Consider the following 17877-nt stretch of genomic DNA (forward strand, 5'->3'; position numbering starts at 1 on the left):
GGTATTAGCGGCTCTGAATGATTGTAACACGGTTGCAATTCCAGAAAAATTATGTAGGTTGGATAGATACTATGCGGTACCGGTGTGTACTGACGTGTTTCCTATACCTAAAAGGCTTACAGAGATTATTAGCAAGGAGTGGGATAGACCTGGTGTGCCCTTTTCCCCTCCTCCCATATTTAGGAAAATGTTTCCTATAGACGCCACCACACGAGACTTATGGCAGACGGTCCCTAAGGTGGAGGGAGCAGTTTCTACTTTAGCTAAGCGTACCACTATCCTGGTGGAGGATAGTTGTGCCTTTTCAGATCCAATGGATAAGAAATTAGAGGGTTACCTTAAGAAAATGTTTGTTCAACAAGGTTTTATCTTACAGCCCCTTGCATGCATTGCGCCTGTCACTGCTGCGGCAGCATTCTGGTTTGAGTCTCTGGAAGAGGCCATTCGCACAGCTCCATTGGATGAAATTATGAACAAGCTTAAAGCACTTAAGCTAGCTAACGCATTTGTTTCTGATGCCGTCGTACATTTAACCAAACTTACGGCTAAGAACTCCGGATTCGCCATCCAAGCGCGCAGAGCGCTATGGCTTAAATCCTGGTCAGCTGACGTGACTTCTAAATCTAAATTGCTTAATATTCCTTTCAAAGGGCAGACCTTATTCGGGCCCGGCTTGAAAGAAATTATAGCTGACATTACTGGAGGTAAGGGCCATGCTCTACCTCAGGACAGGGCCAAATCAAAGGCCAAACAGTCTAATTTTCGTGCCTTTCGTAACTTCAAGGCTGGAGCAGCATCAACTTCCTCCGCTACAAAACAGGAAGGAGCTGTTGCTCGTTACAGGCAGGGCTGGAAAGTTAACCAGTCCTGGAACAAGGGCAAGCAGGCCAAGAAACCTGCTGCTGCCCCCAAGACAGCATGAAGAGAGGGCCCCCTATCCGGAAACGGATCTAGTGGGGGGCAGACTTTCTCTCTTCGCCCAGGCTTGGGCAAGAGATGTCCAGGATCCCTGGGCGTTGGAGATCATATCTCGGGGATTTCTCCTGGACTTCAAAACTTCTCCTCCACGAGGGAGATTTCATCTTTCAAGGTTATCAGCAAACCAAATAAAGAAAGAGGCGTTTCTACGCTGTGTACAAGACCTTTTACTAATGGGGGTGATCCACCCAGTTCCGCGGACGGAACACGGGCAGGGATTCTATTCAAATCTATTTGTGGTTCCCAAGAAAGAGGGAACCTTCAGACCAATCTTGGACTTAAAAATCCTAAACAAATTTCTAAGAGTTCCATCATTCAAAATGGAAACAATTCGAACCATCCTTCCCATGATCCAAGAGGGTCAGTACATGACCACAGTGGATTTAAAGGATGCCTACCTTCACATACCGATTCACAAGGATCATTATCGGTACCTAAGATTTGCTTTCCTTGACAGGCATTACCAGTTTGTAGCTCTTCCCTTCGGATTAGCTACGGCTCCAAGAATCTTTACAAAGGTTCTGGGCTCACTTCTGGCGGTACTAAGACCGCGAGGCATAGCGGTGACTTCGTACCTAGACGACATTCTGATACAAGCGTCAAGTTTTCAAACTGCCAAGTCTCATACAGAGATAGTTCTGGCATTTCTGAGGTCGCATGGGTGGAAGGTGAACGTGGAAAAGAGTTCTCTATTACCACTTACAAGAGTTCCCTTTCTAGGGACTCTTATAGATTCTGTAGAGATGAAAATTTACCTGACAGAGGCCAGGTTATCAAAACTTCTAAATGCTTGCCGTGTCCTTCATTCCATTCCACACCCGTCAGTAGCTCAGTGCATGGAAGTAATCGGCTTAATGGTAGCGGCAATGGACATAGTACCATTTGCGCGCCTGCATCTCAGACCGCTGCAATTGTGCATGCTAAGTCAGTGGAACGGGGATTACTCAGATTTGTCCCCCCTACTAAGTCTGGATCAAGAGACCAGAGATTCTCTTCTATGGTGGCTCTCTCGGCCACATCTGTCCAAGGGGATGACCTTTCGCAGGCCAGATTGGACGATTGTAACAACAGACGCCAGCCTTCTAGGCTGGGGCGCAGTCTGGAACTCCCTGAAAGCTCAGGGATTATGGACTCAGGAGGAGAAACTCCTCCCAATAAATATTCTGGAATTAAGAGCAATATTCAATGCTCTCCTAGCTTGGCCTCAGTTAGCAACACTGAGGTTCATCAGATTTCAGTCGGACAACATCACGACTGTGGCTTACATCAACCATCAAGGGGGAACCAGAAGTTCCCTAGCGATGTTGGAAGTCTCAAAGATAATTCGCTGGGCAGAGTCTCACTCTTGCCACCTGTCAGCGATTTACATCCCAGGCGTAGAGAACTGGGAGGCGGATTTTCTAAGTCGCCAGACTTTTCATCCGGGGGAGTGGGAACTTCATCCGGAGGTCTTTGCTCAACTGATTCTTCGTTGGGGCAAACCAGATCTGGATCTCATGGCGTCTCGCCAGAACGCCAAGCTTCCTTGTTACGGATCCAGGTCCAGGGACCCGGGAGCGGTGCTGATAGATGCTCTGACAGCCCCTTGGGTCTTCAACATGGCTTATGTGTTTCCACCATTTCCGATGCTTCCTCGTTTGATTGCCAAGATCAAACAGGAGAGAGCTTCGGTGATTCTGATAGCGCCTGCGTGGCCACGCAGGACCTGGTATGCAGACCTAGTGGACATGTCGTCCTGTCCACCGTGGTCTCTGCCTCTGAGACAGGACCTTCTAATTCAGGGTCCTTTCAAACATCCAAATCTAATTTCTCTGAGGCTGACTGCATGGAGATTGAACGCTTGATTCTATCAAAGCGTGGCTTCTCGGAATCGGTTATTGATACCTTAATACAGGCTAGGAAGCCTGTTACCAGAAAAATTTACCATAAGATATGGCGTAAATATTTATATTGGTGCGAATCCAAGAGTTACTCATGGAGTAAGGTTAGCATTCCTAGGATATTGTCCTTTCTACAAGAGGGTTTAGAAAAGGGCTTATCTGCTAGTTCGTTAAAGGGACAGATTTCTGCTCTGTCTATTCTTCTACACAAACGTCTGGCTGAAGTTCCAGACGTTCAGGCTTTTTGTCAGGCTTTAACTAGGATTAAGCCTGTGTTTAAGACTGTTGCTCCGCCGTGGAGCTTAAACTTAGTTCTTAATGTTCTTCAAGGCGTTCCATTTGAACCCCTTCATTCCATTGATATCAAGCTGTTATCCTGGAAGGTTTTGTTTTTGATGGCTATTTCCTCGGCTCGAAGAGTCTCTGAGTTATCTGCCTTACATTGTGATTCTCCTTATCTGATTTTTCATTCAGACAAGGTAGTTCTGCGTACTAAACCTGGGTTCTTACCTAAGGTAGTTACTAACAGGAATATCAATCAAGAGATTGTTGTTCCATCACTGTGTCCTAACCCTTCTTCGAAGAAGGAACGACTTTTGCATAATTTGGACGTAGTCCGTGCCCTGAAGTTCTACTTGCAGGCAACTAAAGATTTTCGTCAAACTTCTTCCCTGTTTGTCGTTTACTCTGGACAGAGAAGAGGTCAAAAGGCTTCGGCTACCTCTCTCTCTTTTTGGCTTCGTAGCATAATACCTTTAGCCTATGAGACTGCTGGACAGCAGCCTCCTGAAAGGATTACAGCTCATTCTACTAGAGCTGTGGCTTCCACCTGGGCCTTTAAAAATGAGGCCTCTGTTGAGCAGATTTGCAAGGCTGCGACTTGGTCTTCGCTTCACACCTTTTCAAAATTTTACAAATTTGACACTTTTGCTTCTTCGGAGGCTATTTTTGGGAGAAAGGTACTTCAGGCAGTGGTTCCTTCTGTTTAATGTTCCTGCCTTGTCCCTCCCTTCATCCGTGTACTTTAGCTTTGGTATTGGTATTCCATAAGTAATGGATGACCCGTGGACTGACTACACTTAACAAGAGAAAACATTATTTATGCTTACCTGATAAATTTATTTCTCTTGTAGTGTAGTCAGTCCACGGCCCGCCCTGTCTTTAAGGCAGACCTAAATTTTAATTAAACTCCAGTCACCACTGCACCCTATGGTTTCTCCTTTCTCGTCTACTTTGGTCGAATGACTGAATATGACATGTGAGGGGAGGAGCTATGTAGCAGCTCTGCTGGGTGATCCTCTTGCAGCTTCCTGTTAGGAAGAGATATATTCCATAAGTAATGGATGACCCGTGGACTGACTACACTACAAGAGAAATAAATTTATCAGGTAAGCATAAATTATGTTATTTCTCCTACTGTTCCTTGTTCCCTCGGCAGAATAACTGGGGGATGAGGGAAGTGGGGGAGGCTGGGGGGGGTGTCTTTGCCTCCTCCTGGTGGCCAGGTTCTTAATTCCCAACAGTAATGAATGAAGCCGTGGACTCTCCTCCCCACAATGGAAATTAAATTATCAGGTAAGCATAATTTATGTTTTTGCACTTTTAGACAATGTAAGTGAATTGAAAAGTTGTTTCAAATTGTGTGCTCTATCTGAATCATGAAAGTTTAATTTTGTCTTGAATGCCCCTTTAAGTTTGAGCCCATTTGTTTATCATTTTTTGCTTATTTATTTTTAGCTTAAATTATTTTGTGCTACATCAAGGTTGTGTGCATATTTTCTTTAATACTGTATTGGGATAACAGTTATGATATTGCTTATATTAAACTCCCAAACCTACATTTTGTTGTGTAAACAAAAATGAATAATTTGAAACTGGAGAAAATGATTGCACGATTGAGTCGTATTCTATGCAGAAATTAAAGAATGAACAGACTTGAGTCGAGCTCAAAAGTTGAACCGTATCCAGTGCCCCAGCCTGGTACGTAATTCACATGGGATTTTTAGACGCTTATTTTCTGTCAAAATTTGTCTGTGCTCAGAAATTCAACATGACAAAATTACCCATAATTTCGAATAAAAAGAAAAAAAAGTCTTCTTTCAAGTCTGCTGCTTTGTTAATACATAGTGGAACGTTTGGGAGTTTTTACCACTTTACAGTTTTTAGTTTGGTTTCCTACCTTTTTATTTGATTTTCAGTCAACAATCTACAGTATCACAGAAATTATCAGATGTTTTTCCAAATATTACATGCCACATATAACTTGCATCTAAGTTTGTTTTTTTTTCTCAATGCAAATAGAGCAAATAACAAATACATATTCCAACCATTATCTTGGATCAGCAGTGCTGTTCTCTGATTTTTTTTTTTTTATTTTTTTTTTTATATTATTTTTTCTTTCATCAGTTGGTTTAAGCCCACGACTCATAATGTGTGGAAATTCCCCTCATGGCCACTAGGAGGAGGCAAGACACCCAACACACCAGGGCTTTAAATCCCTCCCTCCTCCCATGATCTTCAGTCATTTTCAGTTGCTTCTTTGATGAAGGGTGAGGTGAAAGTGATGTGCAGATCTGTTAGTCATCGAGAAAGGTCCTCTAACCGATCTGAGGACCAATTCCTTCTTGCAGTAACCTGTCATTAAGTGGGGGAGACAAGGAGTTGTCAGCCAGTCAGTGAAAGGTCTTTTATCAGTGAAAATGTCACAGGCCTCCCAGGTCTTGTCCACCAATCCCCCCTGGTCTACAGTGAGCAGCCCCTCCCCAGGTGAAATGTGGACTTGTCCACTATTTCCATGAGTTATACATGCTTTTACTAATTAAAAATGTGTTTGCACTTCCTTGGATGTGCTTGTCTACTGGAAGCAAGACGAAGGTGTTGATAGGCAAGTACTTTGCACCTTTATAGCCTACTGGCTATTAGTATGAACATGTACACATGCTTCATATAGTCTGGGGACATATATTTGTATACCATACACCTTTATACTAGCAGTTTAAATATTTCTTTTTTAAAAGGTTACTGTTGCTTTAACTCTTTCGTGACCAGATTGATTTGTCTACGTCGGAACAACTTCCGATGTAAACAAATTGAAATCTCACGATCATACATGTGATAGCATGATTTCAATGATGAGGTCAGGTCAGGGGGGCAATCCTACAACACTACGCAAGCCTACCAGGTCCCGATCCCATTCTGGAAGCACCATTGGCTTCAGTACAGCCAAATGGCTAGGATGTTCCATGCCGTCCTAGCGGTGCTACCGCCCAGCGCAGTTAGGACGGCATGGAACATTCTGACGGGAAAAGTTTAAATTAGCACGATTAGAAGCTACTTCTAAGCAGTAAACAGTGTATTTCTTCTGTTAAGTGTGATCAGTCCACGGGTCATCATTACTTCTGGGATATTACTCCTCCCCAACAGGAAGTGCAAGAGGATTCACCCAGCAGAGCTGCATATAGCTCCTCCCCTCTACGTCACTCCCAGTCATTCTCTTGCACCCAACGACTAGATAGGATGTGTGAGAGGACTATGGTGATTATACTTAGTTTTATATCTTCAATCAAAAGTTTGTTATTTTAAAATAGCACCGGAGTGTGTTATTACCTCTCTGGCAGAGTTTGAAGAAGAATCTACCAGAGTTTTGCTATGATTTTAGCCGGAGTAGTTAAGATCATATTGCTGTTCTCGGCCATCTGAGGAGTGAGGTAAACTTCAGATCAGGGGACAGCGGGCAGATGAATCTGCATAGAGGTATGTAGCAGTTTTTATTTTCTGACAATGGAATTGATGAGAAAATCCTGCCATACCGATATAATGTCATGTATGTATACTTTACACTTCAGTATTCTGGGGAATGGTACTTCACTAGAATTACACTGTAAGAAATACATAAAGCTGTTTAATAACTAGAGATTATGTTTAACGTTTTTGCTGGAATGTAAAATCGTTTTCATTTGCTGAGGTACTGTGTGAATAAATGTTTGGACACTATTTTTCCACTTGGCAGTTGCTTAATCTGTTTTTCTGACAGTTTCTGTTCTCCCTCACTGCTGTGTGTGAGGGGGAGGGGCCGTTTTTTGGCGCTTTTTCTATGCATCAAATATTTCAGTCAGCAACTCATTGTATTCCCTGCATGATCCGGTTCATCTCTACAGAGCTCAGGGGTCTTCAAAACTTATTTTGAGGGAGGTAATTTCTCTCAGCAGAGCTGTGAGAATTATAGTTTGACTGAGATAAAAAACGTTTATTCTGTAATTTGTTTCCTGCTTTCAGAATTTGTTATCTTTGCTAATGGGATTAAACCTTTGCTAAAGTTGTGTTGTTTACAAGGATTGAGGCTATAACTGTTTCAATTTATTAATTTTCAACTGTCATAGATCTTCTGTGCTTCTTAAAGGCACAGTACATTTTAATATTATTCTAATTGAATTGTATTTCCAAGTTGCAAGTTTATTTGCTAGTGTGTTAAACATGTCTGATTCAGAGGATGATACCTGTGTCATTTGTTGCAATGCCAAAGTGGAGCCCAATAGAAATTTATGTACTAACTGTATTGATGCTACTTTAAATAAAAGTCAATCTGTACAAATTGAACAAATTTCACCAAACAACGAGGGGAGAGTTATGCCGACTAACTCGCCTCACGTGTCAGTACCTACATCTCCCGCTCAGAGGGAGGTGCGTGATATTGTAGCGCCGAGTACATCTGGGCGGCCATTACAAATCACATTACAGGATATGGCTACTGTTATGACTGAGGTTTTGGCTAAATTACCAGAACTAAGAGGTAAGTGTGATCACTCTGGGGTGAGAACAGAGTGCGCTGATAATATTAGGGCCATGTCAGACACTGCGTCACAGGTGGCAGAACATGAGGACGGAGAACTTCATTCTGTGGGTGACGGTTCTGATCCAAACAGACTGGATTCAGATATTTCAAATTTTAAATTTAAACTGGAAAACCTCCGTGTATTACTAGGGGAGGTGTTAGCGGCTCTGAATGATTGTAACACAGTTGCAATACCAGAGAAAATGTGTAGGTTGGATAAATATTTTGCGGTACCGACGAGTACTGAGGTTTTTCCTATACCTAAGAGACTTACTGAAATTGTTACTAAGGAGTGGGATAGACCCGGTGTGCCGTTCTCACCCCCTCCGATATTTAGAAAAATGTTTCCAATAGACGCCACCACAAGGGACTTATGGCAAACGGTCCTTAAGGTGGAGGGAGCAGTTTCTACCTTAGCTAAGCGTACCACTATCCCGGTGGAGGATAGCTGTGCTTTTTCAGATCCAATGGATAAAAAGTTAGAGGGTTACCTTAAGAAAATGTTTGTTCAACAAGGTTTTATATTGCAACCCCTTGCATGCATTGCGCCGATCACGGCTGCAGCGGCATTCTGGATTGAGTCTCTGGAAGAGAACATTGGTTCAGCTACTCTGGACGACATTACGGACAGGCTTAGAGTCCTTAAACTAGCTAATTCATTCATTTCGGAGGCCGTAGTACATCTTACTAAACTTACGGCGAAGAATTCAGGATTCGCCATTCTGGCACGCAGGGCGCTGTGGCTAAAATCCTGGTCAGCTGATGTTACTTCTAAGTCTAAATTGCTTAATATACCTTTCAAAGGGCAGACCTTATTCGGGCCCGGGTTGAAAGAGATTATCGCTGACATTACAGGAGGTAAAGGCCATGCCCTGCCTCAGGACAAAGCCAAAGCCAAGACTAGACAGTCTAATTTTCGTTCCTTTCGTAATTTCAAAGCAGGAGCAGCATCAACTTCCTCTGCACCAAAACAGGAAGGAGCTGTTGCTCGCTACAGACAAGGCTGGAAACCTAACCAGTCCTGGAACAAGGGCAAGCAGACTAGGAAACCTGCTGCTGCCCCTAAAACAGCATGAATTGAGGGCCCCCGATCCGGGATCGGATCTAGTGGGGGGCAGACTTTCTCTCTTCGCCCAGGCTTGGGCAAGAGATGTTCAGGATCCCTGGGCGCTAGAGATAATATCTCAGGGATACCTTCTGGACTTCAAATACTCTCCTCCAAGAGAGAGATTTCATCTGTCAAGATTGTCAACAATCCAGACAAAGAAAGAGGCGTTTCTACGCTGCGTACAAGAGCTCTTGTTAATGGGAGTAATCCATCCAGTTCCACGATCGGAACAGGGACAGGGGTTTTACTCAAATCTGTTTGTGGTTCCCAAAAAAGAGGGAACTTTCAGACCAATCCTGGACTTAAAGATCCTAAACAAATTCCTAAGAGTTCCATCGTTCAAGATGGAGACTATTCGGACAATTTTACCTATGATCCAAGAGGGTCAGTACATGACCACTGTAGATTTAAAAGATGCTTACCTTCACATACCGATTCACAAAGATCATTATCGGTACCTAAGGTTTGCCTTCCTAGACAGGCATTACCAGTTTGTGGCTCTTCCATTCGGATTGGCTACAGCTCCAAGAATCTTCACAAAGGTTCTGGGTGCTCTTCTGGCGGTACTAAGACCGCGGGGAATCTCGGTAGCTCCATACCTAGACGACATTCTGATACAAGCTTCAAGCTTTCAAACTGCCAAGTCTCATACAGAGTTAGTGCTGGCATTTCTAAGGTCACATGGATGGAAGGTGAACGAAAAGAAAGGTTCACTCGTTCCACTCACAAGAGTTCCCTTCCTGGGGACTCTTATAGATTCTGTAGAAATGAAGATTTACCTGACAGAGGACAGGCTAACAAGACTTCAAAGTGCTTGCCGCACCCTTCATTCCATTCAACACCCGTCAGTGGCTCAATGCATGGAGGTAATCGGCTTAATGGTAATGGACATAGTTCCCTTTGCACGCTTACACCTCAGACCACTGCAACTGTGCATGCTAAGTCAGTGGAATGGGGATTACTCAGACTTATCCCCTTCTCTGAATCTGGATCAAGAGACCAGAAATTCTCTTCTATGGTGGCTTTCTCGGCCACATCTGTCCAGGGGGATGCCATTCAGCAGACCAGACTGGACAATTGTAACAACAGACGCCAGCCTCCTAGGTTGGGGTGCCGTCTGGAATTCTCTGAAGGCTCAGGGACAATGGAGTCAGGAGGAGAGTCTCCTGCCAATAAACATTCTGGAATTGAGAGCAGTTCTCAATGCCCTCCTGGCTTGGCCCCAGTTGACAACTCGGGGGTTCATCAGGTTTCAGTCGGACAACATCACGACTGTAGCTTACATCAACCATCAGGGAGGGACAAGAAGCTCCCTAGCTATGATGGAAGTATCAAAGATAATTTGCTGGGCAGAATCTCACTCTTGCCACCTGTCAGCAATCCACATCCCGGGAGGAGAACTGGGAGGCGGATTTCTTAAGTCGTCAGACTTTTCATCCGGGGGAGTGGGAACTTCATCCGGAGGTCTTTGCCCAAATACTTCGACGTTGGGGCAAACCAGAGATAGATCTCATGGCGTCTCGACAGAACGCCAAGCTTCCTCGTTACGGGTCCAGATCCAGGGATCCAGGAGCAGTCCTGATAGATGCTCTGACAGCACCTTGGGACTTCAGGATGGCTTACGTGTTTCCACCCTTCCCGTTGCTTCCTCGATTGATTGCCAGAATCAAACAAGAGAGAGCATCAGTGATTCTAATAGCACCTGCGTGGCCACGCAGGACTTGGTATGCAGACCTGGTGGACATGTCATCCTGTCCACCTTGGTCTCTACCTCTGAAACAGGACCTTCTGATACAGGGTCCCTTCAAACATCAAAATCTAACTTCTCTGAAGCTGACTGCTTGGAAATTGAACGCTTGATTTTATCAAGACGTGGATTTTCTGAGTCAGTTATTGATACCTTAATACAGGCTAGGAAACCTGTTACCAGAAAGATTTACCATAAGATATGGCGTAAATACCTATATTGGTGTGAATCCAAAGGTTACTCTTGGAGTAAGGTTAGGATTCCTAGGATATTGTCTTTTCTACAAGAAGGTTTAGAAAAGGGTTTATCTGCTAGTTCATTAAAGGGACAGATCTCAGCTCTGTCCATTCTGTTACACAAACGTCTGTCAGAAGTTCCTGACGTCCAGGCTTTTTGTCAGGCTTTGGCCAGAATTAAGCCTGTGTTTAAAACTGTTGCTCCACCATGGAGTTTAAACCTTGTTCTTAATGTTTTACAGGGCGTTCCGTTTGAACCCCTTCATTCCATTGATATAAAGTTGTTATCTTGGAAAGTTCTATTTTTAATGGCTATTTCCTCGGCTCGAAGAGTCTCTGAATTATCAGCCTTACATTGTGATTCTCCTTATTTGATTTTTCATTCGGATTAGGTAGTCCTGCGTACTAAACCTGGGTTCTTACCTAAGGTAGTTACTAACAGGAATATCAATCAAGAGATTGTTGTTCCTTCTTTATGCCCAAATCCTTCTTCAAAGAAGGAACGTCTACTGCACAACCTGGATGTAGTCCGTGCTCTAAAATTTTACTTACAGGCAACTAAGGAATTTCGACAAACGTCTTCTCTGTTTGTCATTTACTCTGGGCAGAGGAGAGGTCAAAAAGCTTCCGCTACCTCTCTTTCTTTTTGGCTTCGTAGCATAATTCGTTTAGCTTATGAGACTGCTGGACAGCAGCCTCCTGAAAGAATTACAGCTCATTCTACTAGAGCTGTGGCTTCCACTTGGGCCTTCAAGAATGAGGCCTCTGTTGAACAGATTTGCAAGGCTGCAACTTGGTCTTCGCTTCATACTTTTTCCAAATTTTCCAAATTTGACACTTGCTTCATCGGAGGCTATTTTTGGGAGAAAGGTTCTTCAGGCAGTGGTTCCTTCTGTATAAAGAGCCTGCCTATCCCTCCCGTCATCCGTGTACTTTTGCTTTGGTATTGGTATCCCAGAAGTAATGATGACCCGTGGACTGATCACACTTAACAGAAGAAAACATAATTTATGCTTACCTGATAAATTCCTTTCTTCTGTAGTGTGATCAGTCCACGGCCCGCCCTGTTTTTAAGGCAGGTAAATATTTTTTAATTTATACTCCAGTCACCACTTCACCCTTGGCTTTTCCTTTCTCGTTGGTCCTTGGTCGAATGACTGGGAGTGACGTAGAGGGGAGGAGCTATATGCAGCTCTGCTGGGTGAATCCTCTTGCACTTCCTGTTGGGGAGGAGTAATATCCCAGAAGTAATGATGACCCGTGGACTGATCACACTACAGAAGAAAGGAATTTATCAGGTAAGCATAAATTATGTTTTTCCTTCACCTGGGCTAAATTCTTTCTTGTGCCCTTCAGGTTCTTGGGTTTAGTACAGGTGTGCTGTGTGCTAAGGGTTAACAATTGTTATGCTTTTTCTGTTCCTTCTTTTGGCCAGCCCATATGAACTCTAAGGAGCATCTTCTTCACAATTTGGATGTTAAACTCTCAATTATTATGTGGAAGTGACAAAAGATTTCATACTTTTTCATCTCTTTTCTGTTATTTTTTCTGGTCTTCGCAAGGGTCAGAAAGCCATGACTGTTACTTTAGCTGCTTGGCTTAAAGCCTTAATTTGCAAGGCATATTTGATAGCGGGGAAGTCTCCCCATGAACGCATTACTGTACATTCTACTAGTGCAGTAGCCACTTCTTAAGCTTTTTGTAATTAGGCAGCTACTTGGTCTTCTTTGCACATGTGTTTTAAGTTTTATTCCTTTGATGTGTATGCCTCTTCTGAGGCTGCTTATTGCATTAAAGTTCTGTGGCCCATAGTGCCCAATTAGTAATATCCGGCCTTCACTGTTTGTCCCCCTATTTCTTGGTGATCTCCTGGACTTTGCTTGGGTATAGCTTCCCACACATGACTTGTGTACTCGCCATCTGATGAAAGAAAATACAATTTATGCTTACCTGATAAATTAATTTCTTTCATAATGGCGAGAGTCTATGAGCCCCACCCTTTGTTTTTATTTAGGTTCGGCAGTACTTGTTTTGCACTTATTTTTCCGCTTTATCTTTTCTGCTTTTTTTTTTTCCTCATCTACTTGGCTATATGTATTGCTGAGGATCTTGGGAAGCAGGAGGGATTTAAAGCTTTGGTGTGTTGGGGTTGTCTTTTCCCTCCTCCTAGTGGTCAGGAGGGGAATACCCACATGTGATGGCTCGTGGACCTTCACCATCATGAAAGAAATTAATTTATCAGATAAGCATAAATATAGGTTTGTTTTTGTTTTTTTATATAATTAACTTTGCAAACTATACCTGGGGGTAGCGATGGATAACCTAGTATTGTCCAGAAAGCTAAGTATATTGTCTATTTTAAGTCTTTATATGTGCTCAATGCAGTTTAACCCTTCTGTTGGACCAGAACAAAAGTGTATAGACCCATTTGGGATGTTGAACACAGTGTATTAAGCAGAAGATAGGGGTTTTTCTTCATAAATTTAGCAAAAATATCTTGGTACACTTTTTAAAACCAAGTGACTCTCATAACCTCCCCAGCATTTTCTTCTTGTTTTGTTTACTGCAAGGTAATTTTAACTTTTTTAACTTTTTTTTTTATAATTTCAGCATCATTGCAGAAAATGTGGGAAAGCAGTGTGTGGTAAATGCAGCTCTAAGAGGTCCAGCATTCCTCTCATGGGCTTTGAGTTTGAAGTAAGAGTCTGTGATAGCTGTCACGAGACCATCACAGATGAACAGTAAGTTTTAGCAAGAGATGACATTTTCTTTTTCTTTCATGATTCAGATAGTGCAGGCAATTTTAAGCAACTTTCCAATTTATTCCTACTATCAATTTTTCTTCGTTCTCTTGCTATATTTATTTAAAAAGCAGGAATTTAAAGCTTAGGAGCCAGCCCATTTTAGGTTCAGCTCCCTGGATAGTGCTTCCTGATTGTTGGCTACATTTAGCAAACCAATAAGCAAGCATAACCCAGGTTCTGAACCAAAAATGGTCTGGCTCTTAAAGTTTACATTCCTGCTTTTTAAATAAAGATAGCAAGAGAACGAAGAAAAATTGATTATTGGAGTAAATTAGAAAGTTGCTTAAAATGTCATGCTCTAAATGAACAATTAAAGAAAAAACTAATGAGTTTAGTGTCCCTTTTAAGTTTTCAATCTGTAAGTTTGATGTTAATACACTGTTATCTGAAGAAAGCACTAACGTTTTGTGTTATGTCCTAATCTTCACATTCCCTTTAAAGTGATTATAAACTTTGATGAATGAAAGCCCGTTTTTTAAAAATACTATTAAAAGCAGGGGCACTTTCATTCATCATAGTTTAGAAAGCCGCCGTTTTGTTTAAAATATTACCTTTCCTCTTTTCACAGCCAGAGCAGCTTCCCCCACCCAGAGATCCTCTCTTCACACATCAGCAATGACTAATCCGACTTCCTCCAATCACGGCATGGCCTCAGGAGGAAGCCGGATTAGTCAAGCTGATGTGTGAAAAGAGGATCTCCGGGTGGGGGAAGCTGCTCTGGCTGTGAAAAGAAGAAAGGTAAGTTTTTAAACAAAACAGCTGCTTTCTAAACTTTGATGAATGAAAGTGCCCCTGTTTTTAATAGTATTTTTAAAAACTGGGCTTTCATTCATCAAAGTTTACCTTCACTTTAAGTATCCCTTTGCAAGTTGTTTTTTGTTGGATCTCGGCACTGCTTCTGATTTCCATTTTTTTTTTTTTTTAGCTATTTTCAATGTAGCATATTACTTTTGTATTATCATAGTGCCTATGATAACTCTAAACCTGAGGGCATCTCTTAATTAGATGGGACTAATCAAGCAAGCAGTTTATGCTTTATTGGTGTAAGTAGAATTTTTGCTAATTTACTTCCTACTTTATTGCAGCAGTAATCCTGCAATCCATTCACACATAGCAGTGCTATTCAGCAATAAGAAGCAGCAAAAGACCTTTGCATTTTCAGAATTTAATAGTAATAGTTGTTTTCACACACAGTTCTGTTCTCAGACTGAAGCTACTGGTTTTCACAAAAACTGTTTAAAAAAAAAAAAGTACTTGCAAAAGGCACATTATCAGAATGTATGTTTATATGGGGCTTTTCATAAATCACCACCAGCTTGGATTTAACCCATTTAAAAAAAAAATGTAATATTCTTGTGTGTTAATCCGATTCGCTTCATTAATAAAATATTGTTGATTAAGCGATCACGTTTACTAAAATGATGCGAACATAGATATGATATTCAAATATATAAAAACTTTATTTTACCATTGTGATAACGAAGTTCTCTGTGATTTAGTTTTTTACAGATCATAGTCATATCAATCTTATGCAACTTAAAGGGACACTGAACCCAATTTTTTTCATGACATTTTAGGCAACTTTCTAATTTACTCCTAGTATCAAATTTTCTTCATTTTCTTGTTATCTCTATTTGAAAAGCAAGAATGTAAGTTTAGATGTTGGCCCATTTTTGGTGAACAACCTGGGTTGTTCTTGCTGATTGGTGAATAAATGCCCCCACCAATAAACAAGTGCTGTTCAGGGACTGAACCAAAAATTGTTTGGCTCCTTAGCTTAGATGCCTTATTTTTCAAATAAAGATAGCAAGAGAATGAAGAAAAAAAATGATAATACGAGTAAATTAGAAAGTTTCTTACAATTGCAGGCTCTATCTGAATCACGAAAGAAAAAAATTGTGTTCAGTGTCCCTTTTGTCCCAAGTTTCCGGCACAAATTATTTTTTTCTGCCGATTAAAGTTCACTTGTGACCGCAGAAAACAAGAAGCTTATGACAGTTACTATTAACTCTTATTTCTTCTTCCTTGTAGACGTGCACCCACTGCATCTTTCCATGACAGTAAACAACATATTGTCCACGTACACTTTGATGCCACCAGGGTATGGTTATTGACCTCAGGAACTGACAAGATAATTAAGGTTGGTAACATCGGCACCATCTCCTAATATTTTTATTTATAGCCAAAAATGCTCTTGTTTTGTCTTCTTATAGTGCCGTTTGTGAGACAAACTACTTGTGCTCGGTTTTACCTTCAAATATATGCATGTTTAGGGTGCAACTGAGCCAGGAATGCTGTTTGTCTACAGCTGCACATAGGCCTTATAAATGATCTGTCAGGTAGCTCACAGAATTGTAGAAAGCAAAATGTTGATATGAGAGATTGACAAATGCGTATCACTGAATACTAAATACCATAAGGCAAGTTCTGCTTGGTGTAGGTTTTTATTTTTCATTTCCAGCTTTGTGTTTTGCATTTTATTCATTTAGACTTTGTAACTGGCATTTTGTTAAAAACATTTTATTTGTTTTTTGTGTGTTTATGTATCAAATGGATTTAGTGAATGGATTTTTTGTACAAATTACAGTTGTATTGTGTTCTATGCTGTTCAAATGAACTCTGTCAGGTAGAGGGCTGGACAAAGCATTTTCTTTTTCTCCTAGCTCTCATTGTACGGTAATATGTAAGCCATCCAGGTTTGCATTTAGGGGTACAATCTACTTTTTCATCTTTCTCCAGAGGGCCTAGACTGTCTGTAAGTGAACTGCTGCCAGGGGAAAAGTAAATAAAGGTAGAGGAAGTGCAATTTTTTTTTTTATTGGAAGTCATATATGACCCAGTAATTCCTGAATATACAGTATCACTCCTACATGTATGAAAAATTGTTTTATCAGGAAGTTTGAATCTTATTTTACCTTCCTAAGCCTCCGTCACTAAAATAATACAAAATGCATGGTCAATATCTAAAAAAAAACTATCACGTAAAGCTTTTACATACAGCTTTAGCCCTTTTGCTGCTAAGCAGTTTTGTAGCCCAGCACTAAAGCCTTTTTGTAGAACTCCTTTTGTTAAAACATTTATTTCAGCAGACCCATCACTTTGCAGAAATACCATATACAATATATAGGAAACCACCATGTGTAATAGAAATAAATTAGATTTTTGTGTCATTTCTATGGTGTACAAAGTACAAGTCAGCATGGGAGGCATTGTTTCCTAAATATTTGAAATTTACACTTTATGGTTCCACATTTTGCAAACTGACCTTCCTTAAACACTAAAAATTTGCATTCTATAAATATTATCTTCAATAAAAAAAATAATCTCAACTTAGAAGAAAATATTTATTCTTTTTGTCAGTTTCTACAAGAGAGAAGAACAACAGAGTTATAACACCCCTTGTTGACAATGCATATGCATTCTCTTAAACCTGTAAATACATACACTAAAAATCACCCTATATAGAATTTTCACAAAATGTAATTTCTTTATACTTCTGTAGTTCTCACATTTGGTGAGAAAACTAAAGATTTCTGAGATCTGACAACAACACAGCAAAATGAGACGATTACAGCCATGTAATTGTTAAAGGGACAGTAAACTTACAAACTAATGTTATATAATTATGCAGATTTTTACATTAAAGTATTGCAGAGAATTTTTATTTAAAAGTAAATTTTTCCAGAACGCCGCTCCTTGCTCTACTGAGCGGGTCTGGTTTTTCCTCAGTGCATCTCGGCAACGCTGTCTAGTCACAGTGCGCCCGATCGTGCCCTTAAACTGAATGTAGCTCGCTCCCGCTACTAGACCAGAGCTGGAGCGAGCTACATTCAGTTTAATGGCGCGATGTGCTGAGGAACCGCGTCTAACTCATTTACTCTGCAGGATATGGCTGCAGTTATGTCAACTACCCTTACAGAGGTGTTATCTAAGTTGCCAGTGTTACAGGTTAAACGCAGTAGGACAGAGGACAATGTGAATGCTGATCACTCTGATGCGTTGTTGGCTATTTCCGATGTACCCTCTCAGTGATCTGAATTGGGGGTTAGAGATCTTCTATCTGAGGGGAAACTTTCCGAATCGGGACAGACTTGGACGTCATGTCTTTTAAATTTAAGCTTGAACACCTCCGTCTTTTACTTAGGGAGGTTTTAGCGACTCTGGGTGACTGTGACCCTATTGTAGTACCACCAGAGAAGTTGTGTAAGATGGACAAATACTTAGAGGTACCTGCTTACACTGACGTTTTTCCGGTTCCTAAGAGAATTGCGTAAATTGTTAAGAGGGAATGGG

The 17877-nt window shown here is 41.3% G+C and overlaps 1 protein-coding gene across 1 annotated transcript in view; it reads left to right on the forward strand.

Annotated features, from left to right (window-relative positions):
- The window catches only part of WDFY2 (WD repeat and FYVE domain containing 2), a 336435-nt gene that overhangs the window by 278872 nt on the left and 39686 nt on the right, over positions 1 to 17877 (forward strand). Inside the window, exons 10-11 of the mRNA XM_053708379.1 lie at positions 13391 to 13521; positions 15616 to 15724. Of these exons, the coding sequence (XP_053564354.1) occupies positions 13391 to 13521; positions 15616 to 15724 (240 nt within the window). The remainder of the gene's footprint in view (positions 1 to 13390; positions 13522 to 15615; positions 15725 to 17877) is intronic.

The sequence above is a fragment of the Bombina bombina genome, chromosome 3 (genome assembly GCF_027579735.1).
Source record: "Bombina bombina isolate aBomBom1 chromosome 3, aBomBom1.pri, whole genome shotgun sequence".
Classification (NCBI taxonomy): domain Eukaryota; kingdom Metazoa; phylum Chordata; class Amphibia; order Anura; family Bombinatoridae; genus Bombina; species Bombina bombina.